The following is a 24,073-nucleotide window of genomic DNA, read 5'->3' as shown; positions in this document are numbered from 1 at the left end:
TAATTGAATACCTTAAAAAAATACAGAGGCGTTTGTCTTGTATGTCATTATTTCGTTTTGGGTGATTTTTTGCTCATACAATACAAAAGGTTTTCAAACAGTTTACAAATTAAGCTTGTGTTTTAATATTAAAGACGCAATAAAAGAGAATACATTGAAACAATAATCAGAATCAGCTATAGGTAAGAAATATTATACCTATCTTGCTGCAGCGACGTTTTATTAGTTTGCCCATGCTTCCTTAAATCACTATTGTGAAATGGAAACAAAACCTTGATTTAAACAAAATGTACGATTTTTATTACAAGTAATAAGTATACTGTGAGGAGATATAATGTTATACTGCTACAGGATAAGGTCATTATCGACATGGGTAATCACATTCGGTCCCTCATTATGTTGACTATATTGTTTTTTCTTGGTTGGATGATTCGATATCCCCAATGTTATTGTTGTTGTTACCTGCATAGTATGCTTTAGATAAATTGTCACATCTTATATAAATTCCCTTCAGTTGTTCTGATTATTTAGCGAAGAGTCCTTAAATCCAAATTTCTTGGAATCAAACATTCAGGTATAAATAATTAATATGTGAACCGTCTTATTGAGATAGCATTTACGCACATATACTTGCTAACTCTTTATGTATAATAGAGCAAAGAAAACACAACTTACGTAGACATAGATATCAATTATCAAAATACTGGTGATTTATTAAACATAAGAATGGTCGGAATGGTTCTACAAAATTATTTAATATTAACATGACTAAATATGTTTACGTACCATTTTAGACGCAAGAGCGGACAAAGAGTTGAACACATCGAACAGCTAGAAGAACATACGAAACAACAAAACTACCAGAATGTCAAGGACAGTAGCACTGACAATTATGCAGTTTCGTGAGCTGATACAAACACCTATTTCATTCCGTTTTAAATCATTCCAAAAACATCGAATGCGTTTGAGAGATTAGTTGACTTAATGTTAAAGGGTTTTTGATATTTTCATGTTTCTGCTAACAAGCATTCGTTTAAAGATGTACTCTTACTCCCAAATACGATTTACCACAAATAATGATAATGTTTTAACATCCCAGAAAGGATAATTAAATATAGAAAACAATGTTGCTTATGAAGGATACCGAGTTTAATTTGACAGAAATGAGCATTTAACACTGTATTTCTACTTTATGAGACTATAATAGACCACTGTAAATGTTTTAGCATTCACCAATCTTTTACTATTTTTTGCGCTTTCTGTAATTAAATACACGGTTATAAAAATGTTATCAGTAGTTAATATTTTTCCATAATTACATTATTTAGTAAGTAGTTGTATCAGACAAAATTGATGTGTGTTATACAAGTGTATGTTTAAATTTAAATAAAGGTGTCACTTTAAATGTAAACTACTGTGCATATAGACAAACATGAATTTGTATATTTTATGATGAATACACATTATTGAACGGCAGAACAAGGTAACATGGAAATGATTAACAATTAAGTGATAAACCGTGTGTAATATATGTGGCTAATAGATGACCCCTACTGGTCAGTAAGACAAAGGTCAAGATAACAGGGAATTGATTAACAATTTAGTGATAAATCGTGAACAAACATTTAGAGATATATGTGGCTAGTAGATGACCCCTACTGGTCAGTAGGACATAGGTCAAGATAACAGGGAATTGATTAACAATTAAGTGATAAATCGTGAACAAACATTTAGAGATATATGTGGCTAGTTAATGATCCCTACTGGTCAGTAAGACAAAGGTCAAGAAAACAGGGAATTAATTAACAATTCAGTGATAAATCGTGAACAAACATCAGGTTAATGGAGATGGTACGAGTGGTGTTTAGTAGAAGAAACATTTTCTTCTCGTAGGATGATTGATCATGATCAGTAGAGAGATTATATTGAGGGCATTCATCTAAGGTCAAGGCCGAGTTGACAATACTTGTTTTCACTTAGTACGACCAGAATGCTTAATTATATAGCCGATACTCAATAAATTATCTTTTTTCTAATAATGCATTAAGTAGTCCAAATATATAGCTTGTTCATGGTACAAAATAAGAAACATCGGGCGGAGAGCCCAGAAAATAGGATTTCAAAGATTCAGGATTCGTGATTTAATCCGGATGCTGTATATGGATGTTTTGTTCATCCCTGGAGACATAGAATAAATGTTCATATCTTGGTATAAACTATGCCAGTATGTGCCATATATATTTTGGTAAAACAAGTACTTGCACTTAAAGTGAATAAGACAGGAGTTTAAGTAACGTTCGATATAAATAAACATTGACGTGCATCTAAAATCTCGAGCTCTTCACTGCAACGCATGAAGCTGACTTCAATTATTAAGTTATTCTTTACGTCAGTGTTTCAAATTACAATATTTTTAAAGATTTATAACGGATGGTTCATGTTACGTTAGAGTTAAAAGTAAATAAGTAAAAAATGTGATTCAGCGGCAGTAGTATGCACACTTGGTATCGTTCGGTCTGCAGTCTATTTTCGCGGCACAATTATGCCCATTTACAATGTTTTAAGTAACACTCATACAATAGTTTAATTTTTAATTCCAAACAATATTAATTACTATTCTTTTGTATCTGGTGGAATGAGCATTCTTACCAACGCAATACAGTAAGTTAAACCACAACTGACATAAACGTCTTATATGTATAAATGGAGATAGATTTCCCTCTCGTAAATGCCTGGTAATACTATCTGTAAAACGTCTTACGTTGGCTTAAATTTCCGACGGTTCATATGGCAATGAGACACAGAAAAGTGACATATGGTTCTAAATATTTTTTATTCAAATGCTTCAATTCATTATATATTTAGTTGTCTTAATACATTTTCACGACAGTATACTTTCATTTAACCTTAACTATTACAACAAAAAATACAAAATGCAAATATGAGTAAATAAGGTCAGACATATCCATCAGCTGTTTATATTCTTAATATTTGATAACGTTTTTTAAAGAATGATGATAATGTACGTTCATTGGACTAGTTAAGAATGATGGGTTCCGTATATGGACATGTCAATGTGCACACTTTTGTTTACTCGCACACGTACGCAGCTATATCAGTACAATCATGGTCCTCCCATCCGTACTGTGATCGGAGAAGACAGTCATTTTGTTCGAAAATTTGGTTTGACTCCATCCAGAGCGTAAAGTTCCACTCCGTTCCAGTTACCCAGAGCCAAGAGCCTTCCAGATCTTCGTCTGACGCTCCAAGCCATGCATGTGATTGTTTTGATTTTATTAGGTTACAAACGAACTCATCTTCTGCCTCATCGGTGACAACAGCTAGAGAAGCCCCCATATTTTGACAGCTTTCTCGGGCATCGTGCCAGGTCAACTTGTCAGTCGACAGAAAGTAGCAGGAACTTTCGTAGGAATACCAACCATCATTACACCCTGCATCCTGCCAAAAATAAGTTTTATACCAGTTTAAATTAATGAACTTTAGAGGAAGTGCCCTAATTTAACTGTCTTTACCAAACAACAATACTAGGATAAACATGTTTAACAATCATTGTTTAGGAAAGAAGTGTTTCATGGTATTCTATTATAAACATTATCATGATATATTATAAACAAAAGAAAACAAAATTAAATCTTGTTACTTGAAAAATCAAAATCATTTTCTAACGTAATTGTTGAATTATTGAAAATATAATAAGATATATGTTGCATATTGTGTTACTAGTTGAGAATTATTCTGTATCTCCATCAAAGATAGAGTTTTGATAATTTTAGGATTAGAATTAAAGAAGCCTGTTTTGTGATTCTGTCTGTTTTTCAACAAATTCGTTTTTTTCACAAGCCGTGGGTCAGTTCCAGTGTGTGTAGACCACGTTTAACAAAGAGTTTCATGTAACAATCGAATTCTAACTGTGTTTGATTCAATATTTCAAAGATATATCTCTGTCAGGTTCGTATTAATCAATTTTGTGAGATGTTATCAAAGCACCTTTACGAGTTATGAGCTTTTCTATGTCACCCTTGATATAACAATGCGCAACATACCGTTGACTGTTAAATATCCAAGAAGCCCATATCATCATATTTTGTTGGGCGATTTTGAAATGCTATGGAAGAGGCTAAATCATTCTGCTGATGCAAATAAAATCAATCAACAATTAAGATAAAATAATCAACCATAACATATCAGCCCGTTGCTAAAACAAGTATTAAAAAACATAATAATGGATTGATGAAAAATGCTGTATAACAATTGCTACATGAATAAGATATGCAGTAAATTGTTGTTTTATTAAAGCAGCGCTCTAACAGTTTGAACCTTTTGACAACCATTTTAATTTTTCTTGGAATGTGCTCATTATTGCATGGAAACCAATGATGTAAGACTGCTGACAAAAATCAGATCGCGAATTTTCATATTTAAGTTAAACAAAACATGTTTTATGCATTTTTTAAACCGTTAGTAACTTTTTTAGCCGTGAAACCTTAATTTTCAGATCGGAATATGAAAATGATTGATCTGATCTTTTGACAGCAGTCTTATATCACTGGGTAGCTGATATTGACTCAAAAATTGGACCATTCCAAGACAAAAAATAAAAAATATGTCAAAACGGCAAAAATGTTTGAGTGCAGCTTTAAACAAGGCCAGTTAGCGTGCATGCAACAAATGTTTATCATCAACGTGCAAATTGCAAGGTATTGCACATAGATACGTGGAATATCAGACTAAAAAAATCATTTACGGTGGTATACATTTCATAATCACTGCACTTACCTGTAAAGACACAGAGATTGGTTAAAACACATTGGATATGATTGACAACAAAAGCTAGTTAACGCGCGGCGAATTTATATTATTTTTCGAATGCACATGTGAACTCAGGTTCCCTACATAACAGTTTTACAATGCATGCAGTCGGGTGAGACAAAACACAGGAAATGGGTGAAAAGGCAATACACATAAAATGAAATGAAAGAAAGACAATAGACTCATCATAAAACAATTCATTGCAATATCACTATTCTCAACTCAAACATGATTTATTTAATTTGCGACATCCTTCTCCACCAGTAAAAATGTCTTTCTGAAACTCTCCAACAACATAGACTACGTAGCAAAACATCAAGCATAAATGCTTCGGGAAACACCATGGCATACCCTTAACTTAATACCAATGTCTTATATCGTCTAATGTATTCAACTCATTTTATTGAAACATATTTACACCTCAACTTCCGTTCCTTGATCGAACCGCCTTTCGGCAATTACGTTTTTCAAGCGATGAACGCAACATCTTCGGATATGTTCGGATCGCAATTTATCGCATAACAATATACATAAAAACTATTGATGATCGGACTCCACACACTTTGACCAGCACAACTGCGTTCATACCAAGATAATGACACCAGCCCCGCAATTATTTCCTTATATATTTCCTTTATAACTGAACAACAGGCTAAGGGCTAGATAGAGTACCCGTGTCGTATTGCATTTAAACCATACCGTTTATGGTACAAACAATGACATTCAAAAAACATGTCACATTAAAACGTCATAAACGTCACCCAACCGTAGCACCTGCCTAAGTGCAAACATCCACATACTCTGGTGTACGCGGCAATGCGTACATTATAACTCCAAGGAAGGCGTCCGTGGTAGGACATGGCCAAACATGGGGATATGATGCATAAGGCCTGATGTATTACGACGGATGAGGTGTAAGGTTTTCTAATTTGGGCATCTTCCAACGTGCCGAGCAAACACAAGTGGTTCTGTTAAAGCGTTCCGCTACACATATTGGTACTCTTTAAGAAGTCTTTGAACTGGTTCTGACTCTTGTGACTTGCTAAACGGATGCCATTAAATATACTGTATCTTTGGACTATTCTAGCTTCAACCATAACCGCACAATGTATTCATGAGGTGGCTCATCGTCATACCGTGATATGCTCAAAGGTATGAGATGACTCAGATGAGACCACAAGTGACTGACAACTAAGCTACATCACTGGAAACGAACGACACTTTCTCGAGAATTTTGCAGGGACAGGCCTGTATTACAGCCGAATTGTAGATCAAGTAAGGTTCAAGACACCGATGATAAGTGGCTCTATATGTCGCAGGTGAGAACAACCACGTGTAGATTGTTTCATATGCACCGACGGTACAAGGAAATATATACATACAATTACTAAGTTTCAGACCATTACGTTGTTGAAAAGAGATAGGTATGGCTATTTAATACATGTATTTGAACTCTTAGGTTGTGGAAACCCGTTTTTATAGGATTCCTTGTATAATTATGTATTTAAAGAGGGTAAGAGAACGACCAAGAAACTGTAATTAATCACCGGTTCTTTCCCGACGTCGGACAATTTATTTTGACAAACGATTGGCAAGCAATTCAGCAAGTGATTACAATTTGTTGTGTGCGGTGTAAATATTTCAGAAGTATCCAATTCATACACATAACAACATTCAATATTACTGAAAAGTTTAAAACATTTTGAATAATCAATAATAATCAACTCCATTAGCTTGTTTCAACATCTAGATTTAATTAATGTCATGTCATAGTTGATATGCCGATTCATCAACCGGTAATACTTGCATTGTGTCATGTTAATAATTCAGAGGTTTTCCATTCACTTGTGAAACCTCAGTATTTTAATCAAACATTGCACATTGAAAACGCTTTCATAAATCAGTGTAAGCGAGAAATTAAATCAATTGAAAAGCAAAACTGTAATAATAGGTTACGTTTATAAAACAGAATATGAACATGAGATTGACGTTTGTGTTTAATAAAATATAAGCAGCTTACTAAATACGGATTTCAAGCTATTCGATTCTTTCCATCTTGACAGTGTTTTCAAATGGACGTTACATAACATAATACATTTATTGACTACTATTGTTCATTTAGTTATACAATTAATATGTCTACTTGAAAACAATGAGTGCTTGTACTACCGTACCCGAATCATGAATGCTATTTCAAAACTCACAATCAGATTTAGAAGATACTAAAATCCACATAATTTAAACATAACCCTTAGGTTCAGATTGGTACCGATTGCCCTTTAGTTACAGAATAAATCGTCTTAGTTATTCATATTACGTAAACCTTAGGCACAGTTTTCTTTAATGCCGTACTTTTATCATAGCGTTATAATATTTCCTTTGAGCAGAACGGAAAACGTTTGTACTTTACTAAGTATTTTACAGGCGAAATATAAGAACATATGGAAGCAAAAATCTTTAATCTAACATATCCATCCAATTATTAATGTTTAAAATCTTCTTATTTTTAAACACTTGTAGCATAAAACAAAAATGTTTAAGTATTTTAATTAGATATTGACCCAATGCCAATAACCAGTCGCATCAAGCCTTCATAATATAGCAAGAATGTAAATGGGGAAGATGAAATGTGGATAAAAGTTTATATTGTGATATTCCATATTTTTGGCCAAAAAGGAAGAATATAAAATATATAAGTTTCTTTGGTCGAATAAAAACTCATTCAGTTATAATGTAAGTTGACAAGTCTTGTAACCATAATCGTTAACAGAACAAGGATCAAATGAAAACACTAACATACAGTCAATAGGAAACACTGAACTAGAGATTGACATCTACATTGCAATAACCGTAGACAAAAAAGAGATACAAAAAAGAGGTTTCACGTTAATGACTAATGCTATATCATTGAGGCTATTATTACAACCGTACTGATGTTATTGGCTAAATTAAATGCTATATCATTGAAACTAAAGTGACAACCTAATAGATACTTCTGGCTAATGCTATTTCATTGATACTATTGTGACAACCTAATAGACACTTCTGGCTAATGCTATATCATTGATAATATTGTGACAACCTAATAGATGTTTCTGGCTAATGCTATATCATTGTTACTATTGTGACAACCTAATAGATGCTTCTGGCTTATGCTATATCATTGAGAATAAAGTGACAACCTAATAGATACTTCTGGCTAATGCTATATCTTTGATACTATTGTGACAACCTAATAGATGCTTCTGGCTAATGCTATATCATTGATACTATTGTGACAACCTAATAGATGCTTCTGGCTAATGCTATATCATTGATACTATTGTGACAACCTAATAGATACTTCTGGCTAATGCTATATCATTGATACTATTGTGACAACCTAATAGATGCTTCTGGCTAATGCTATATCATTGATACTATTGTGACAACCTAATAGATGCTTCTGGCTAATGCTATATCATTGAGACTAAAGTGACAACCTAATAGATACTTCTGGCTAATGCTATATCATTGATACTATTGTGACAACATAATAGATGCTTTTGGCTAATGCTATATCATTGATACTATTGTGACAACATAATAGATGCTTTTGGCTAATGCTGTATCATTGAGACAATAATTAGTACCGTATATATACTATTGACTAATGCTATATCATTGAGACTTTGGTTACAATTGTAAAGATGATATTGGCTCTAATGCTATATAATTAAGACTATGGTTACAATCGTATAAATGTTATTGGCTAATGCTATATCATTGACACTTAAGTGACAACCGTATAGGTACTATTGGCTAATGCTATATAATTGTAACTATAGCTCCTACCGTATAAGTGTTATTGGCTAGTTCATTGAGTCTATAGTAACCAACGTATTGTTGCTATTCGCTTATGCAATATCATTGAGACTATGGGTACTACCGTATAGGTGCTTTTGGATAATGCTATATCATTGAGACTATACTTACTTCCATGAAGGTTCTATTGGCTAATGCTATACCATTCCTTCTATATAGATGCTATTTGCTAATGCTATATCATTGAGACTATAGTTCCTACCGTATTGTTCCTATTGGCTAATGCTATATTATTGAAACTATCAGAACTACCGTATTGTTCCTATTGGCTAATGCTATATCATTGTGACTATGGGTACTACCGTATAGATGCCTTTGGCCAATTCTGTATCATTGAGACTATAGTTACTACCATATAGATGCTTTTGAAAAATGATATATCATTGAGACTATTGTTACTAGCGTTTAGGTACTATTTACTAATGCGTTTTCATAGAGACTATAGTTACTTCCTTATAGAATAGATAAGATACTATTGGCTAATGCTATACCACTGAGACTATTGTTACTACCTAAGGGTTTCTATTGGTTTAATCCTATATCATTGAGACTGAAGTTACTACTTTATAAGTGTTATTGGCTGATGCTTTATGTTACGGCAACTTTTACCTTATAAATGTTCTTGCGAATGCTATGCTATTGAGACTGTTGACATTGCCTTATTAATGCTAATGGATAATGCTATATTAAGCGACTATATTTATTACCGTATATTGCTAAACAGGTTGGACTGTGTTCACTGCCTTAAAAATGTTTTTGCTTCATTACCTTTAGACTCTTTAATTTGAACATGTAAGTAGCAGGCAGATGTTGCATTTTCATAAGAATCTAGTACCTAAACTTTTTTATTTCGGCGATACAGCAAACCATTTAACAACATATGTTTTCGACTGGTAACGTCACTAAATTCTCGATATTAACACAACTCGTTTTTGTCGCACAAACAAGGTTATATTTACATGCTTATTTAGACAACCTCCAGACATGCCTGTCCCATATTATTACTATAAATGTGTGTGTGTGTTTTTCATTTCTTATTCTAACATTGATCCTGCGTCAGTTGCAAGACACTCGTCAAACAGCAAACAACATTGAACTCATTTACTGCTCATTCGCTAACATATTATGGTAACTATTTTATATCTAATTATCGAATCATGAAAAACGTAAATATTCACAAGGTATTAAACGTGGAACCAAGACGTTCCCAATTAAGAAGCTTCATTAACCTCCCCCATTTTCATTCCTATCATATTTTAAAATTTCAGGCCGGGTTGCTGACCAGATTTTATGCATATCTACGTTTAAAAAAATGAGGCGTTATAAACTCCAAAGAGTATGAAATAAATGGTTATTTGATAAATCAATTATTCTCTTTCACCAGAGCAATATGTTTAGCATTATTTAACCTATTATGAAAGAGAATGCTCATCAATATGCTGTGATATTACTCATCATTGATATTTTTTCCTAGAGTGTTACTATTGAGATTCCGATTAGTGATGTGCATACTAATTTAGGTCCAACACTTTCCTCTATCCGGTTAGTTTCGAAATTATCGCACAATCTGTCTTATGTTCATTACAATTTTCAAAACCCATTTCACAATAGGTCATTATGTAAGCTGAACCTTAAAAAGCTTATTCTAAAACTTGGCTTCTACAATCCATCGATACAAAGTACTTACTGTTACCACATTTCACTTCCTTCAAGGTAAGGATAGTGTCACTGATATTTATGTAGATGTTATTTAATATGTTAAAGAAACCTTAGCATAAATGATGCATGATGCAGATATTGAGTGTATATGGATAGAACTCAAGGTGATTACGCTGGTTTGACTCTTTTGCCTACCTTGACTGGGCTCCGCACAAATGACATAAATTGCTGTGCTTTTTCTCTCAAATCACAAATACTTGAAGGTGCATAACAGCATTCTTAACCAACGAGTAACTATCCGAACTTAGATGGCTTTCTTTAGACAATACAAAACATATTTGTAAACGAAACAGACCATACAAGGAAACCAAACGCCAAACCGACCATTTGTTGGTGACAAATTTACAAATTTGAGGAATCCTATAATTTCAATGATAAAACGCGTGAAAAGGGTACATATTGAAAGTATTTTCAAATCCCTGCTCGATCAGAAAATAAACAACCAGGAGCTCATCCATCAGATTCGACATTTGTTTTCCGAAGAACCTCTGAAAAGAGTGACAGAAATTGATGCCGTCTGCTTCCTAGTCAAATCACCGGACGCAAGACTAACAACAGTTCAGAGATACATATTTCATCAGATAATGTCCTTGTTTGGAAAAGACATTGAAAATATAATCTGCACGTTGATAACGTTTGCCGACGGAAAGGAACCACCTGAACTTCACGCCTTAAAGACATCAACACTACCATTTTGAGAAAGCTTCAGATTTAACAAGTCTGCATTGTTCGCAGAAAAAAAATCCACGAGCAGTAGCAGGTTTTCAGGAATGTTTTGGAATCTAGGGTTAAAAAGTAGTGAGCAGTTCTTTACATTCCTGACAACGCTTTCGCCAAGAAGTCTTGAAATGACAAAAAACGTTTTACATCACTCGAAACAACGAAGAGAAACTTGATGCCATTGGTTGACCAAGGTCTTGCAAACATGAATGAAATCGAGCAAAAACTCCAAGACTTTGAAAAAACTCAAAGTATCATCAGAGAGAATAAAACCTTTGAGTACACAGTTAAACTTCCAAGACCAGTGCACAAAAATCTCCCCCCCCCCAACAAGCATTCCGCAAATTGCAGAAATTGCAATTTGACATGTCATGAAAATTGTGATATAAGAGACGATAACCACAAATCAAAATGCAATGCAATGGGGTCAAACGGATATTGCAGTTACTGTCCTAGAAAATGACATTGGTCGAGACACACCAACTCACCATACATTTATACGATTGAACATGTCACAGAAAAAAGAATTTACGAGGAAATGAAGCAAAAATATACAGATGCAGGTGAGAAACTGCCATCACTTGAAACGGTTTTACTACATAAGACCAAAGAATTTGAAAAAAACCCACAGAAGCTGTAAGTGAAATGTTGAAGATAACAAGCATTTGCAACAACACTCTGGAAGAAATTTTATTTAGACCTAGTCCCTTATCGGCTACTGAGTATATAGATACTTTGATAACAAGCGAGGAAATGGAAAAGGAAGATCGATATGAGGAACGTGTGCAGTCGTTAATGGAAATTCAACGACAAGAAGATATTGATTCGAAAGCGACGCAGTTTACAATAAGTGCCAACATTACATTAACAGTAGTAAATAAAATAATTGAAGAGGGACAAGAGAGTTCATTGTCAAAAATTTGAAAGGATTCAGTGATTTTTAGAATATTAAGCTTTCAAGCAGTTAGCACGAAGGAAAATCGTAAACTGACTGCATGATTACTGTGTGTTTATGTCATAGGATAATCTAATATTCACAAGTGTTTAATGTGTTGATTCTTCCGGTGGACAGGTCTTTTTTTTACATTATTTACATTTTATATTAGTTCGAGAGTCATATCTCTTTTTTAAAAGTACTTTTTCAAATAAATCATTTCGCGTATACAGTAAGGAATGAAACTTGTCACGATCACATTTTTGTAAATTTTCTGCCCTTGTGACCTGTTAAATCAGTTCTAACTTCAGCATATTACATAAACTGTATAAAACCTGATCTCCATTTGAATGGTAAAAATATTTTTCGGATTGAAAAATAGGTTTTAAATAGGCGATTTCCAAAATGTATATCCGGCTTAAGTTTTGATTTGTTTTCTTCAGAACAGACCAATCAAATGTTAGACACATTTAAAGTTATCCAGTAAGGGCATTAGGAAATGAATAATCTGATATTTTCAAGTGATATAAACAGTATGTATACTGTTTTGTACCATGCTGTTATGAACAAAGTTGAATGAATAGCGTGTAGTTCTAGAACGGATACGCCGGTTCTTCTTGTTACCATTCCAATATGGGAGTTAATGTATAAAGGAACAGAAAGATAAAAAATATATATTTTGATAGTGTGTATCCAAACACAAACACACATATCCACGCATGCACGTGCGAACGCACGCATGCATGCACACGCGCTCGTACGCACGCTCGTACGCACGCACGTGCGCACGCGCGCACGCGCGCACGCATGCACACTCGCACGTTCACTCACACATATAGCTGCAGTCACGCATGAACGCACGCACACAATCACGCACGCGCGCATGTACGAGCGCACGCAAGCACAAACACACTACGCGCGCACACTAACACGCACGCACGAATTCACTTACACACGCTCTCATGCTCACACATATATTAACATAATTTTATATGGCATACTATAAATACTTTATAAAGTGTAACCAAAAATTATGATTACTTTGTATTGATTTTATTGTTTTGATTTGTTTCTAGGTGCATGTTGGCATGTATTGTTTATATTAGCGACAACATTTTCAAGCTATGTACATAATGATTATGTTAGTTTATTTATTTCAACAATCACCAAACAACAACAAAAATACTCACTTCGACATAATGTTGTTTATTGAGACCATTGATTTGCTTTAAGTGTTATTTAATTGAACATTTTACAACTCAAGATGTGTCAGTTTAAGTAAATCTCAAATCAATAACTCGATTTGTGAATAAACTAAGGTTAGGTCACTTATTTGATTTAAATAGAATACTTATAAGGTGTTTGCAACTTGGGAGCAATTTAATATTGAATGTATGAATCTGGTGATAGTAAGCATGTTTATGAAATACTGATTACCAGTTTTAAATCGACACTCTTTTCTGAGGGTGATGGTCTTATGAGTGCAAGTTATTTAACATAGTTTAATTATGTTTACAATATCGGTTTGTTTCGAGTCTTCATGTCACGTCGAAATACAACAATGCAACTGTTGGTTTGAAGTAACAAACCACACCATTTAAATAAATGAGCTTATTGATAAAGGTATTAATTCAAATCTTTATCATTCGCATGTTAAGTGGTGTTTAAAAATTAACCAAATTTTAAGAAATATAATTTGTATACAACTTCAATCAAAAATCTTTGTATCTAAGTGCAGAAATGCTACGGAATTACAATAATAGTAACTGTTGTGTGTGCATAACTGCTTGACACTATCCCGACAACATCGTCGTTTTGTGTGGAAAATCGTTGTTGTATTTTTGTATAAGGAAATAAATTTTAAAGTCACAATTATTTTAATATCTATTCATTTTGCAAATATATCATCAAATGGCCTAACGACAATTTTGATAAGATGATGCATTTTGCACACAAACAAATCATATTGTCGACTAAACATTCCATTTGAAATAAATGGAACGGTAATAGATTTTTTAAAAATGTTTAACATCGAAACAAAGAGATAAATACATTTTTGAACGTTCTAATCCTTGGCCTTCCCCACTCATGTTTGTATTACAGATTGATATAAACATGGCGCTAATTACTATTTCTTGTCACCGAACTTAAAATGTGCAAAGGTAAACAATGTAGTAACAAAACGTTTTCATGGGGATTAAAATATTGTTAAAATGATTCTATATCCTTATCTTTATTTTCTTAAAGAAAGGGCGAATGCAAATACAGCTGACCGAGGACAAATAACAGGGCCAATATGAAATAACCTAATTAATAAGTATTTTATTAATTAACTATTACCATTTCGGTTGAAAACATTCTTATAACTTACCTTTAGTTTACATTGAACCCTTATGTATCCCTTATTCATTCAGGGTGTCTGATTTTCTAGACTTGACTTTGTTGATTTTGACATACATCCTTAAAGTGACATTGTACATACTTATGAATAAAGCACTGTACATTGTAAGGAAGCATGTCTTTTCTTCCTAATTTCGTTAAGCGTTTGCCAAAACGTCATGTTTTACCCTCGTCGTCCATTTTGTCGGTGTACAAAATCAAAATATTCGTAAAATCCTTCAACGGGTTAAATACAACTGTAATATCAAACCTTACAAAGTCGTTTAATCATTCAATACGTTCAAGTATTCCAAATACGTTTATACGAAGCACAGAATTTTCAAAACAGTCGGAAAACGGAAAACAAAATGGCTACCTTTAAAAAAAATTCCATCATATTTCTCATATTAGGCGAGTTTCGACAGCCAATGAAAATGACCCATTTCTCAAATCCTATATTAGGCGAGTTTTGTAGCCAATTAAAATGGAGGAAACTCATATTAGTCGAGTTTTGTTGATATTGGCCGAGTTTGGTCGATATTAAGCGAGTTCTGGCATATATTGTCTTCAATTGTCTGGTATTGGTACCGCAATTGTATCTGTATCTCGTCAAATACGAAATAGTTAATTAATAATTTCTGGTATTTTGTTTAGGTGGTTTAATGCCTGGTGTACTATTATTATAATAATTTAAACATTTATATGATCCGATACCTTCTTTAAGTGTAAATATATTCTGCTATTTTAGTTGGGTTCATGATAATTAATTTTAGAGATATAACTGAACAAATGAAAGACCGATTGTAATACATGATTCATTTTTGAGTTCAGTTGTAGAAACATTAGTTGAAAATAATATTAATGTTTGTATGTTAATGAAAGAAAAATATAAGAGCAATAACTTTGAGTGTGACTTAAGGTTAATGTTGTCGTTAGAAATATATTCCTAACGATCACTTCTTAACAGTTTAAATAATCATGGTCATAACACTTTTGTTAGCTGTAAATTGTAAAAGTATTAACTAGGCCGATTATTTCTGCTTCTGTTCTAGTAATAAGCAACTTTTCGGTCATCTTCAGTTAATTTAAATAAATCTCTGAATTTATAAAAGAAACAAAGTCTACAAATAGATCAGCTCTATTACGTTTGGTTTTGGCAATGATCTTTTTAAGTTATTCTTTCTATACTATATATCAACAATGAACCCTGGTTGATGCAAGTCCAAAACTCTGGGTCAATATTCGAAACTCTCCTTGAGACGTGTCCTAATTAAAGACGATTTTAAATTTTGTTCATTGGCAAATTAAAAGAAAAGAATACGTGTTTATACATAGAAGTATGTTTTTAGTGTCACATTGAATAAGCATGTTTTTATTTGACGACATATTTCTAAATCATATTAACCATTGTATTGACGAAACAACTTTCCATGCTTCAAATATTTATGCACATTTCTATACTCATGTTTTCAGCAATATTATAGTATCTTACTTACTTAGCGACGAGATACTGCTCCATGTACAGCCTGAACACCAGAAATTGGGTGAGTCGCTACTTGGACTGTTTAAACAAAGTCTGCAATGCGAAAATCCACACTAGGGTAGGCACCATTGGTTTAACTTGGGACGTAATAGGGTCACTGTTGTTCAGATTGCCTTTTTGCGGAGTCCTATATGTTTACTCAAAGCGATTTGAAGCGCACAATTCGCGGGGGACTCGGACCGGTTTCGTTCTCGTGCTGGGTTAATGTCAGGGGAATTTTGTCTTGGTTTAACCTGGGACGTAATTAGGTGGTTACTGGTTGTTTGCGTCGGCGCCTTGTTGTGGAACCCTTAACATGCATGTCTTAGGACAGTGATTATTCTAGCAAGGCAATGAATCATTTGTTGACCACCGAAAGAAGATGATGAAGTACAAGCCTAAACCTGCCAGCATCGATGCAAATTTCTGGACAATGTGTTTGTCGTCTTCAGTGGTGAAGCTTAGATGTTTTCAGGCGTTTGTGGTCTCGTCCGAGCCATCTCCTTCATTCGAGCCTTTCACAGTACGTAGATGTGACGCCAAAAGAATCGTTGTGCGATCATAATTGGAAGCTGGTAAAGTATAAAGATCCAGCATCTTCCAGGGTCAAAAATATCCTTTGAGCTAGTCACAAGATACAGAACCTATTCGGAGATTTCATTTGCATAAGCTCGGCACGTCAGCAGAGGCCAAAAAGGCGAACTGTAAGGTGTTTGTTCCAACTAAAGTCAACGCGTTCAACTTCATCCGCCGTAAGATATCGGGATTTACTCCCTGTATCCCTGTTTTTGTTCCTGCCTTCCCACAGACGCCTTCTTCCGACTTGAACCGGACGTCTTACCGCTACAGACGAGTTCTTCAGAGTATGTGGATGGAGGAGTTTGTCCACTGACTAAACTGTAGATGCGGTATGGCAGCTTGGTTGGAAGGTTTTCATTGGATGATCATTGGAAGTTGGTGGAAAGGTTTGAACAGGACTTATACATTTTCGGACCGTAAGCTATTTTTCGATATTTCTGAAACGGCTTCTAACTACTGTAAGAGGACACTTTTGAAGAAAAAACGAGAACCTGTATCGGATTTATACGACGATAAGTGTATTGCATATATAAGTGAGCAAATAAATGCATTAATAAATAAATAAATACATATTTATAAATAAATAAATATTATAGTTTAAATTATTATCATGTCCTTTCTAAATACAATGTATCGGCTAGTTGGATTACTCGAAATTTTCGTGCACGGTCCGCTTACAAACGTAAGATGACACGTTTTATTCCTGGTGGAGTATATTTGATAGTTTATTCAAGTCTCATCAATACGACATATATACATCACATAATAAATATACCTTAAAACATGCATTGCCACTCAGTGTATAAGTTATAAGAGACTCTAGCACACACAAAATACTATTATACATTACTTATACAACATCTGAAATCGATATACGTATATACACAACACAAAGTATTGCACACAAAGTATGTGGCATGTAAAATTGTGACATGTTTGAATTCAGAGTAGTTGTATTGCTTTGAAGTGTAGTATGATATGTAATGTCTCTTACCTATGCATGTTTCTGTCATTTCATTCGTTTCGTCATATCTCCCTTCTGTATGCATTTTATTGACAATTTTATATAAAATGACGCTTATTCAAAACTGATAAGTAAAGTGCTCGTGTGCACATGCGCAGTTTGATGAGTAACCTTGGCCGCTAGAGAGCAAGTCTTTGTTGTCGATCATAGTAAATGTTTCATAACTCATGTATACCTTCAGGTGAGTTCAATGCTTATAAATTGTATGTAATCATTATTGCTATTATTATTATTATTATTTTTATTCTTTTTCTTATTATTATTGTTATTGTTAATATTATTATTATTATTATTATTATTATTATTAAATGTTTTATAACTCATGTATACCTTCAGGTGAGTTCAATGCTTATAAATTGTATGTTATCATTATTGCTACTATTATTATTATTATTACTATTATTATTATTATTATTATTTTTATTCTTCTTATTATTATTGTTATTATTATTATTATTATTATTATTATTATTATTATTATTGTTATTATTATTATTATTATTATTATTATTATTATTATTATTATTATTATTAATATTATTTATTATTATTATTACTATTATTGATATTATTAATTTTATTGCAAATTTCCACGATTTTTTTGCAATGTGATGCAATTGCATTTCGATAGTAAACAGAAAAATCAGTGTGAGAGATAGCCTTTGTTTTATGAAACAGTGACATTACTACATTGTTTATTCATGGACCTTTGGTTACACAGCTTGCGAAGCTCCGATAAACGAATATTGAATAAGCTATTATGTTTTAACGAGTTTGCGCAACTGGTCGTCAAGGCTGCATATATCAGCCATATATTACTGAGGCAGCGTGCCGCCTTCAGTTTGAAGCAAACCGTCGAACGACGCTGTTCAGTATTAATCGACGACTGCAATATTTATCGCGACCTGTGTCTGATCGAAATGGACTTTATCCAAATCTGTATTTTGCTACTACAGCTCGTTGCAAATGCACTTGGCTCCGTATCAACCAAAGCCTATAAGAGACACAATGGGACATCAACACTGAAGGGAAAACCTTTGGAGTTAAGCACTGCGCCGTCGGCTGTCCAGTGCCTGACCTTGTGTGCTGGTTATCAGCACACTTCCAGCGAAGTATGTTACGCAGCGCGCTACAACAGCGGTACAGGCGCGTGTGAACTGATATCACGCGATAGATTGGGAACGGTTGAATGGATGTCAGCAAACGAATGGAAGGTCTATGTTAACAGGGTATGTTGAAAAACAGCTCGGATGCATTTGCAATTCCGGTATGTTGACAGACAACCAATGGAGCCTTCTTAAACTAAGTCGGAACACAAACATTGCGAGGTGTTTGTGGTCAGGTAGAGTGGCTGACGATAAAATAAAAACATTTCAGCCAGGTATGGTGGCATTGAATTTAAACAATGAAATAAATGACTTTTGCATCATAAGCGCTATTATTTTTTTAATCGAAAATAAAATTGTACAAAGTCGATGACAAACTGTATAATGTTAATATGTTCTTTAAAATGGTTCCACACAATTATAAAAACATATTCATGTTTTAGGCCACAGACGGGCAGAAATGTTACGATTGATTTATTTCTTTGTTATGGTTAATTTATTTGTTTGCATAAATCAAACAACAATCAATTAGCCTCGTTATTATTTGTACCAATCCCGTCGTCATTTCTATTCTTAACGTTACAAATGAATGCTACCTATGAGTCGCTTTTCTTTTTATTACGTTACAATTTATATTTCTCACTGTACATTGGTACCGAATTCGTTACTTTTTATAGTCCCGTAACCAGTGTTAACCACAACCCCTGTCGCTGTCGTAACCGTCGCGTCCTCAGTGTTGTCGACCCTTCGTCTTCAGTACTTATTCCATTCATACCATTTACTTCGTTTAATATATTTGTTTTATTTTAAAAAATGTTCTAAACACTGATAACATTACCATATGCGCAAACAATCATGTGTTATATATAAACATTTACGATACGTCAAAATACATATTTCAATGAGACTCTTCTACATAAAAATTACGTATAATAATATGCAACATATAAAATATCTTAAACCATTTGATTTATATAATACATTTTTAAACTAAAAAATAATTTTAATCTTTCGATTGAACAACAATGTTTTTCTTCTATTGTTTTTTTAAATTTATGATAAATTGTCTATAATAATAGTATACTCAAAAACACTTTTTGGCCAAATGTATTAGTGATGACCCTTCTTTTTCTTGAGTTGGGTCTTCAATGCTCGCTGTTTCAATTGTTTCAATGGGCGTGCAAGGAACGGTAAACGAAAATCTGTTTCGGTCTGTCCCATTCCATCTTCTTCCGGTAGTGGAATACACAGAGCTACAATGTAGAACGCATGTACAATTGGTATTGAAAGTATATGAACATGCAGCAACTTAATGTAGTGTTGTTGACCTGTGACATTGTATTTAGTCCATTTGATGTAAATTCCATTAAAACTCATGTTCCCCCAATTTACTAATTATGCAGCATACACTAAAAACGATTATTTCTTGGCAGGATGCTGGGTGTGAGGAGGGTTGGCATTCCTACGAAAGTTCCTGCTACTTTCTTTCGACTGAAGAACTGAACTGGCACGATGCCCGAAATAGCTGTCTGAACTTAGGAGCAACGCTAGCTGTTGTCACGGATGAGGATGAGGATGAGTTTGTTTGGAAACTTATTCAAACGTTGGAACACAAATTTGCTTGGCTTGGAGCGTCGGACAAAGATCTGGAAGGCTCGTGGCGTTGGGTTACTGGAGCGGAGTGGAACTTTACGCTCTGGCTAAATGATTACGTTGGTGACAATCAAAATAACTGTCTTCTTCGATCCAGCAGCGGATGGGGGGACTATCCTTGTGATAGCGATCTACATGCATACGTGTGCGAGTAAACAGTTGTGCATAAAAATACATTAACATACAGGGCCATAACTGTTCCTATGAACATACACTTTAAAAATTGTGTGGATATAAACCCATCAATATACAGGATTTATTTTATTTAAATAGACCTACCAACATACACTAATACAAATATTTAAAAATGATATTAAAATGTTAAGGTTAAGGACTGCTGGCTGATATGTCTGACCATATTTGCTGTCACATATGCATATTGAATGATTTTTAAGTATATAATAGCTATAGTATGGGTTAATTACATTTCGGTTAAAGTTATATACTGTAAAAAGCTTTGGTGAAAAAATGTGTTACAACAACTCGTTATACTATGGCTACGGGCATTTTAACAAAAAACACACGTTTATTTAAGAAGTAATTTCCTTCTTTACTTCGCTTGATTGATATATTAATTATCGAAAAAAATAACGCAAACATCAGCCGATTTTTCCGAAAGTTACAAGCCATGCTGTTACGATAGGAAACATGTTTGCATTTCGTTGAACCGGACTAGAAATATGCATTTTTAAAAAAAATAAAAATGATTTAAAATGAACCAGTGGTGCATTGATAACACACCGTGTGTTTTGCCAATTAAGACCAGTTTTAATCCTGTATTGTACGTTCTCGTAAAAGCCATTTAATAAGTGTATAATATGTAATGTTAATAATTAAGAGGTTATCAATGTTATTGCTGAAGATCACTTTATCTTTTTAAAATGTTTGTAACATATGATTAATTATTCCAAATTATTCCAATCAGTTGAGTTTAATTGCCCGATGAGTGTGTTAATGACAACAAAGTAAATAGCTATATAGCTAATGGAGTCAAATCACCTACAGGTAACATTTGCATGGTGTCATGTAAATAACTCTGAGGTCTTAATTTGACATGCAAAACAACTTAAATACTTCAATAAGCAGCGCGTTCATAACGCTTTCAAAATTAATTGTCAAAGGGGAAATAACATTGTTGAAATCATATCTGTAATGTTATGCTACGTTTACAAAACAAAAATTGAGCATTATATAGACGTATATTGTGGTCATTATAATCTCATTTCAAAGTACAATAGTAGTCTTAAATCGCTGATTGCTAATAGTATTGCTCATCCAGATTTTTATGGTGATGTTTTAAAGAAAATTTGTAAAATTAAAATGTTTCCAGCAGGTAAATGGGCAGATAGACTAAATGAATAACTTGGATTTTATTTAAACCGTGGATATAAAGGCCATATTTTGAAGAGCACTTGCCTTCTAGTTTTTTTAAGATGAATTCCTAAAATAAAATATAGGGTTGAATATAGCATCCTTACATAACTAAACTTTGAGTCCTTTGATTTTATGAAGATTTGGCTAATTCATGTTATCTTTAAAACCTTTTTTGGCTGAAACCTTTTTGGCTGACTCGGAGTGTTTTGGCATGTGAATTCATTTTCTTCAACAATTGTACATGTTCAAATCATTTGGAAGGAAATATTAGCTAATTCATGTCGCTTTTATTTTTAATAATGGTTTCTTTATTTGTTCCCAGTTTTAGTACAATGATGCTTATTATTATGAAACTCTATGATCACACAGTTTTAAACCTTTTATTTTATAAGGCAAACTGTGTGTGATGTTCATAGTTTCAAACAATGACTACATCGTTCTTTGAAAAGTGTCTGCATTAGGTGATCTGAATTGTATTCCTCCGTTTGCAGATAGAGTTCAGATCTCTAATCATAGAAGTACTTGGGGTTTACCTATATGTTTATTATTTGTTTTATTGTTAAGTTTCCTCAAGTTAATGCATACTTTGATAAGATTTACCTTTTGCATTTTATCTTTATTTAGGATTGTTGGGAAAAGAGTGAGGTTTGTGCACATAAACTGGTTTAAACCCCCAGTAAATTTACATTTTACTAATCGTTCCAAGGCGGTACCTAACAATCCTTGATAAACATACCTAGTTTTTTATATCTAGTATGTATGCACTGTGGTACTTGTGGAGTTTTGTGCTGTTCTTCCACGTTTCGTGTTTGTGATTTTATTATCTATGTCTTTGGCGTTTACAAAGTGCCATTGAACCGGGTTTATGTTTAAACTTTTTGCTACTGAGCTTGTTTCTGTAGCTTTGCGCATAAATATTTAAATATAAGCAATTAGCTAAATACTTGATTCAACTTGTTAGATTCCATCAATCTCCGAAGGTCTTGATATAACAACATCCATATGTTGATGACAATTTATTAAGTTACAATTATTTTCCTAGTTGTAAACAGTTGGTAAAACATGTTTGTTTACACTGACTACCGTCTCCATAATCATTATCAGATTCAGAGGTTGCAAATATAGACCTGTGTTGAACGTAACACTTCGGTTCAAAAGTAATACTACGTACCCATTTATAATGTTATAATGAGTATATATCAAACTGGTTAAACATATACCATATACATCAGGAACTGCTTCCTTTAATGCCGTAATTGCGTCTTGTTTTTACGTGACGTCAGAAACGTCGGTGTTTCACTTGTTATTTTACAAGGTTTGGCTAATTATTATTATTATAATTATTATTATTATTATAATTATTATTATTATTATTATTATTATTATTATTATTATTATTATTATTATTATTATCATTATTATGATAACTTCTTTTTCATATAAAATATACCGCATCGAAACCCCAACAAGTCGATGAGTGGAGCCAATAGCCGGTCCCAAATACACAAATCATGCACAAAACCTTATGACTCCCTCGATGACATAATTTCACACTTCTTCCCAAACGCGTGTTCCAAAATTAACAAAAACATTGCTAGGGCATTTGATAAGTTATGATTATAATATGCACTGTCAAATTCAATGTTGCTTGTTTAGAAAATGTGCTTTTGTAATAATAAACTATTTATTCATTTTTTTTTTCTGTATATTTTTACATTTAATATACGACGGTCTCTGAACATATGATCGATTTCCGCAACGCAATACATATTCGGTGTCGAAGTGAACATTCGGTTTGTATTGTGATATTGCATTTTTGGACTGAAACGAAGCATACTAGATATAGGTCCTCAGATATAAACTAATATCATTAATGATGGTCATAGTAGTTGATTAAAAACAATTTTAACCTTTCCATGTTTTAAATATAAATTTGCCTATCAAAATTTAGGGTATCTGCGGTAATTAGATTTGTTTTACAGAGATATTCAATACTAACCCTGACTACCAAAGAGTGAGTAATCATTACATTTGTATATGATAGTAGAAAAATCTTATAATATGACTCGTCTGTTAAACGCAAAGAGCACACATGACCAGTTTATAAATAACGACACTGTGACCGATGTAGGGAGTGACTGATCTCAGCAGTCCATACATTCCAAACGCAGGTTTCTGTAATCTTCATAATACTCTTTAAACACTGTATACATATAACGCCTTACAAGATATTATCTATGGCCGGCCTTCGCGGACACATGCACCTACCACCCCATATTGGTCGGTAGCCATTCTCGTTAACATGTTTAAACCACTTGGAAGGGTGGCCAAAATTGGACAAAAATTGAAACAATAATCATTTTCCGGCT

The 24,073-nt window shown here is 33.4% G+C and overlaps 2 protein-coding genes across 2 annotated transcripts; one reads left to right on the top strand and one right to left on the bottom strand.

Moving 5' to 3' along the window:
• Window positions 1-3,090: 3,090 nt before the first annotated feature.
• LOC128204489 (hepatic lectin-like) lies at window positions 3,091-3,357 on the bottom strand. The gene has a single exon (XM_052905902.1). It carries the CDS (start codon window positions 3,355-3,357, stop codon window positions 3,091-3,093), a length of 267 nt encoding a protein of 88 aa, XP_052761862.1.
• Window positions 3,358-18,430: 15,073 nt separating this feature from the next.
• On the top strand, window positions 18,431-23,313 carry LOC128206474 (perlucin-like protein). Its single transcript, XM_052908907.1, has 2 exons — window positions 18,431-18,800; window positions 20,111-23,313. Exons 1-2 carry the CDS (start codon window positions 18,492-18,494, stop codon window positions 20,483-20,485), a joined length of 684 nt encoding a protein of 227 aa, XP_052764867.1. The 5' UTR covers window positions 18,431-18,491; the 3' UTR covers window positions 20,486-23,313.
• Window positions 23,314-24,073: the final 760 nt, after the last annotated feature.

This window comes from Mya arenaria, chromosome 10 (assembly GCF_026914265.1).
Source record: "Mya arenaria isolate MELC-2E11 chromosome 10, ASM2691426v1".
Taxonomy (NCBI): domain Eukaryota; kingdom Metazoa; phylum Mollusca; class Bivalvia; order Myida; family Myidae; genus Mya; species Mya arenaria.
Note: the sequence above shows the minus strand (reverse complement) of the source record. Positions and strands in the feature narration are given on the sequence as shown.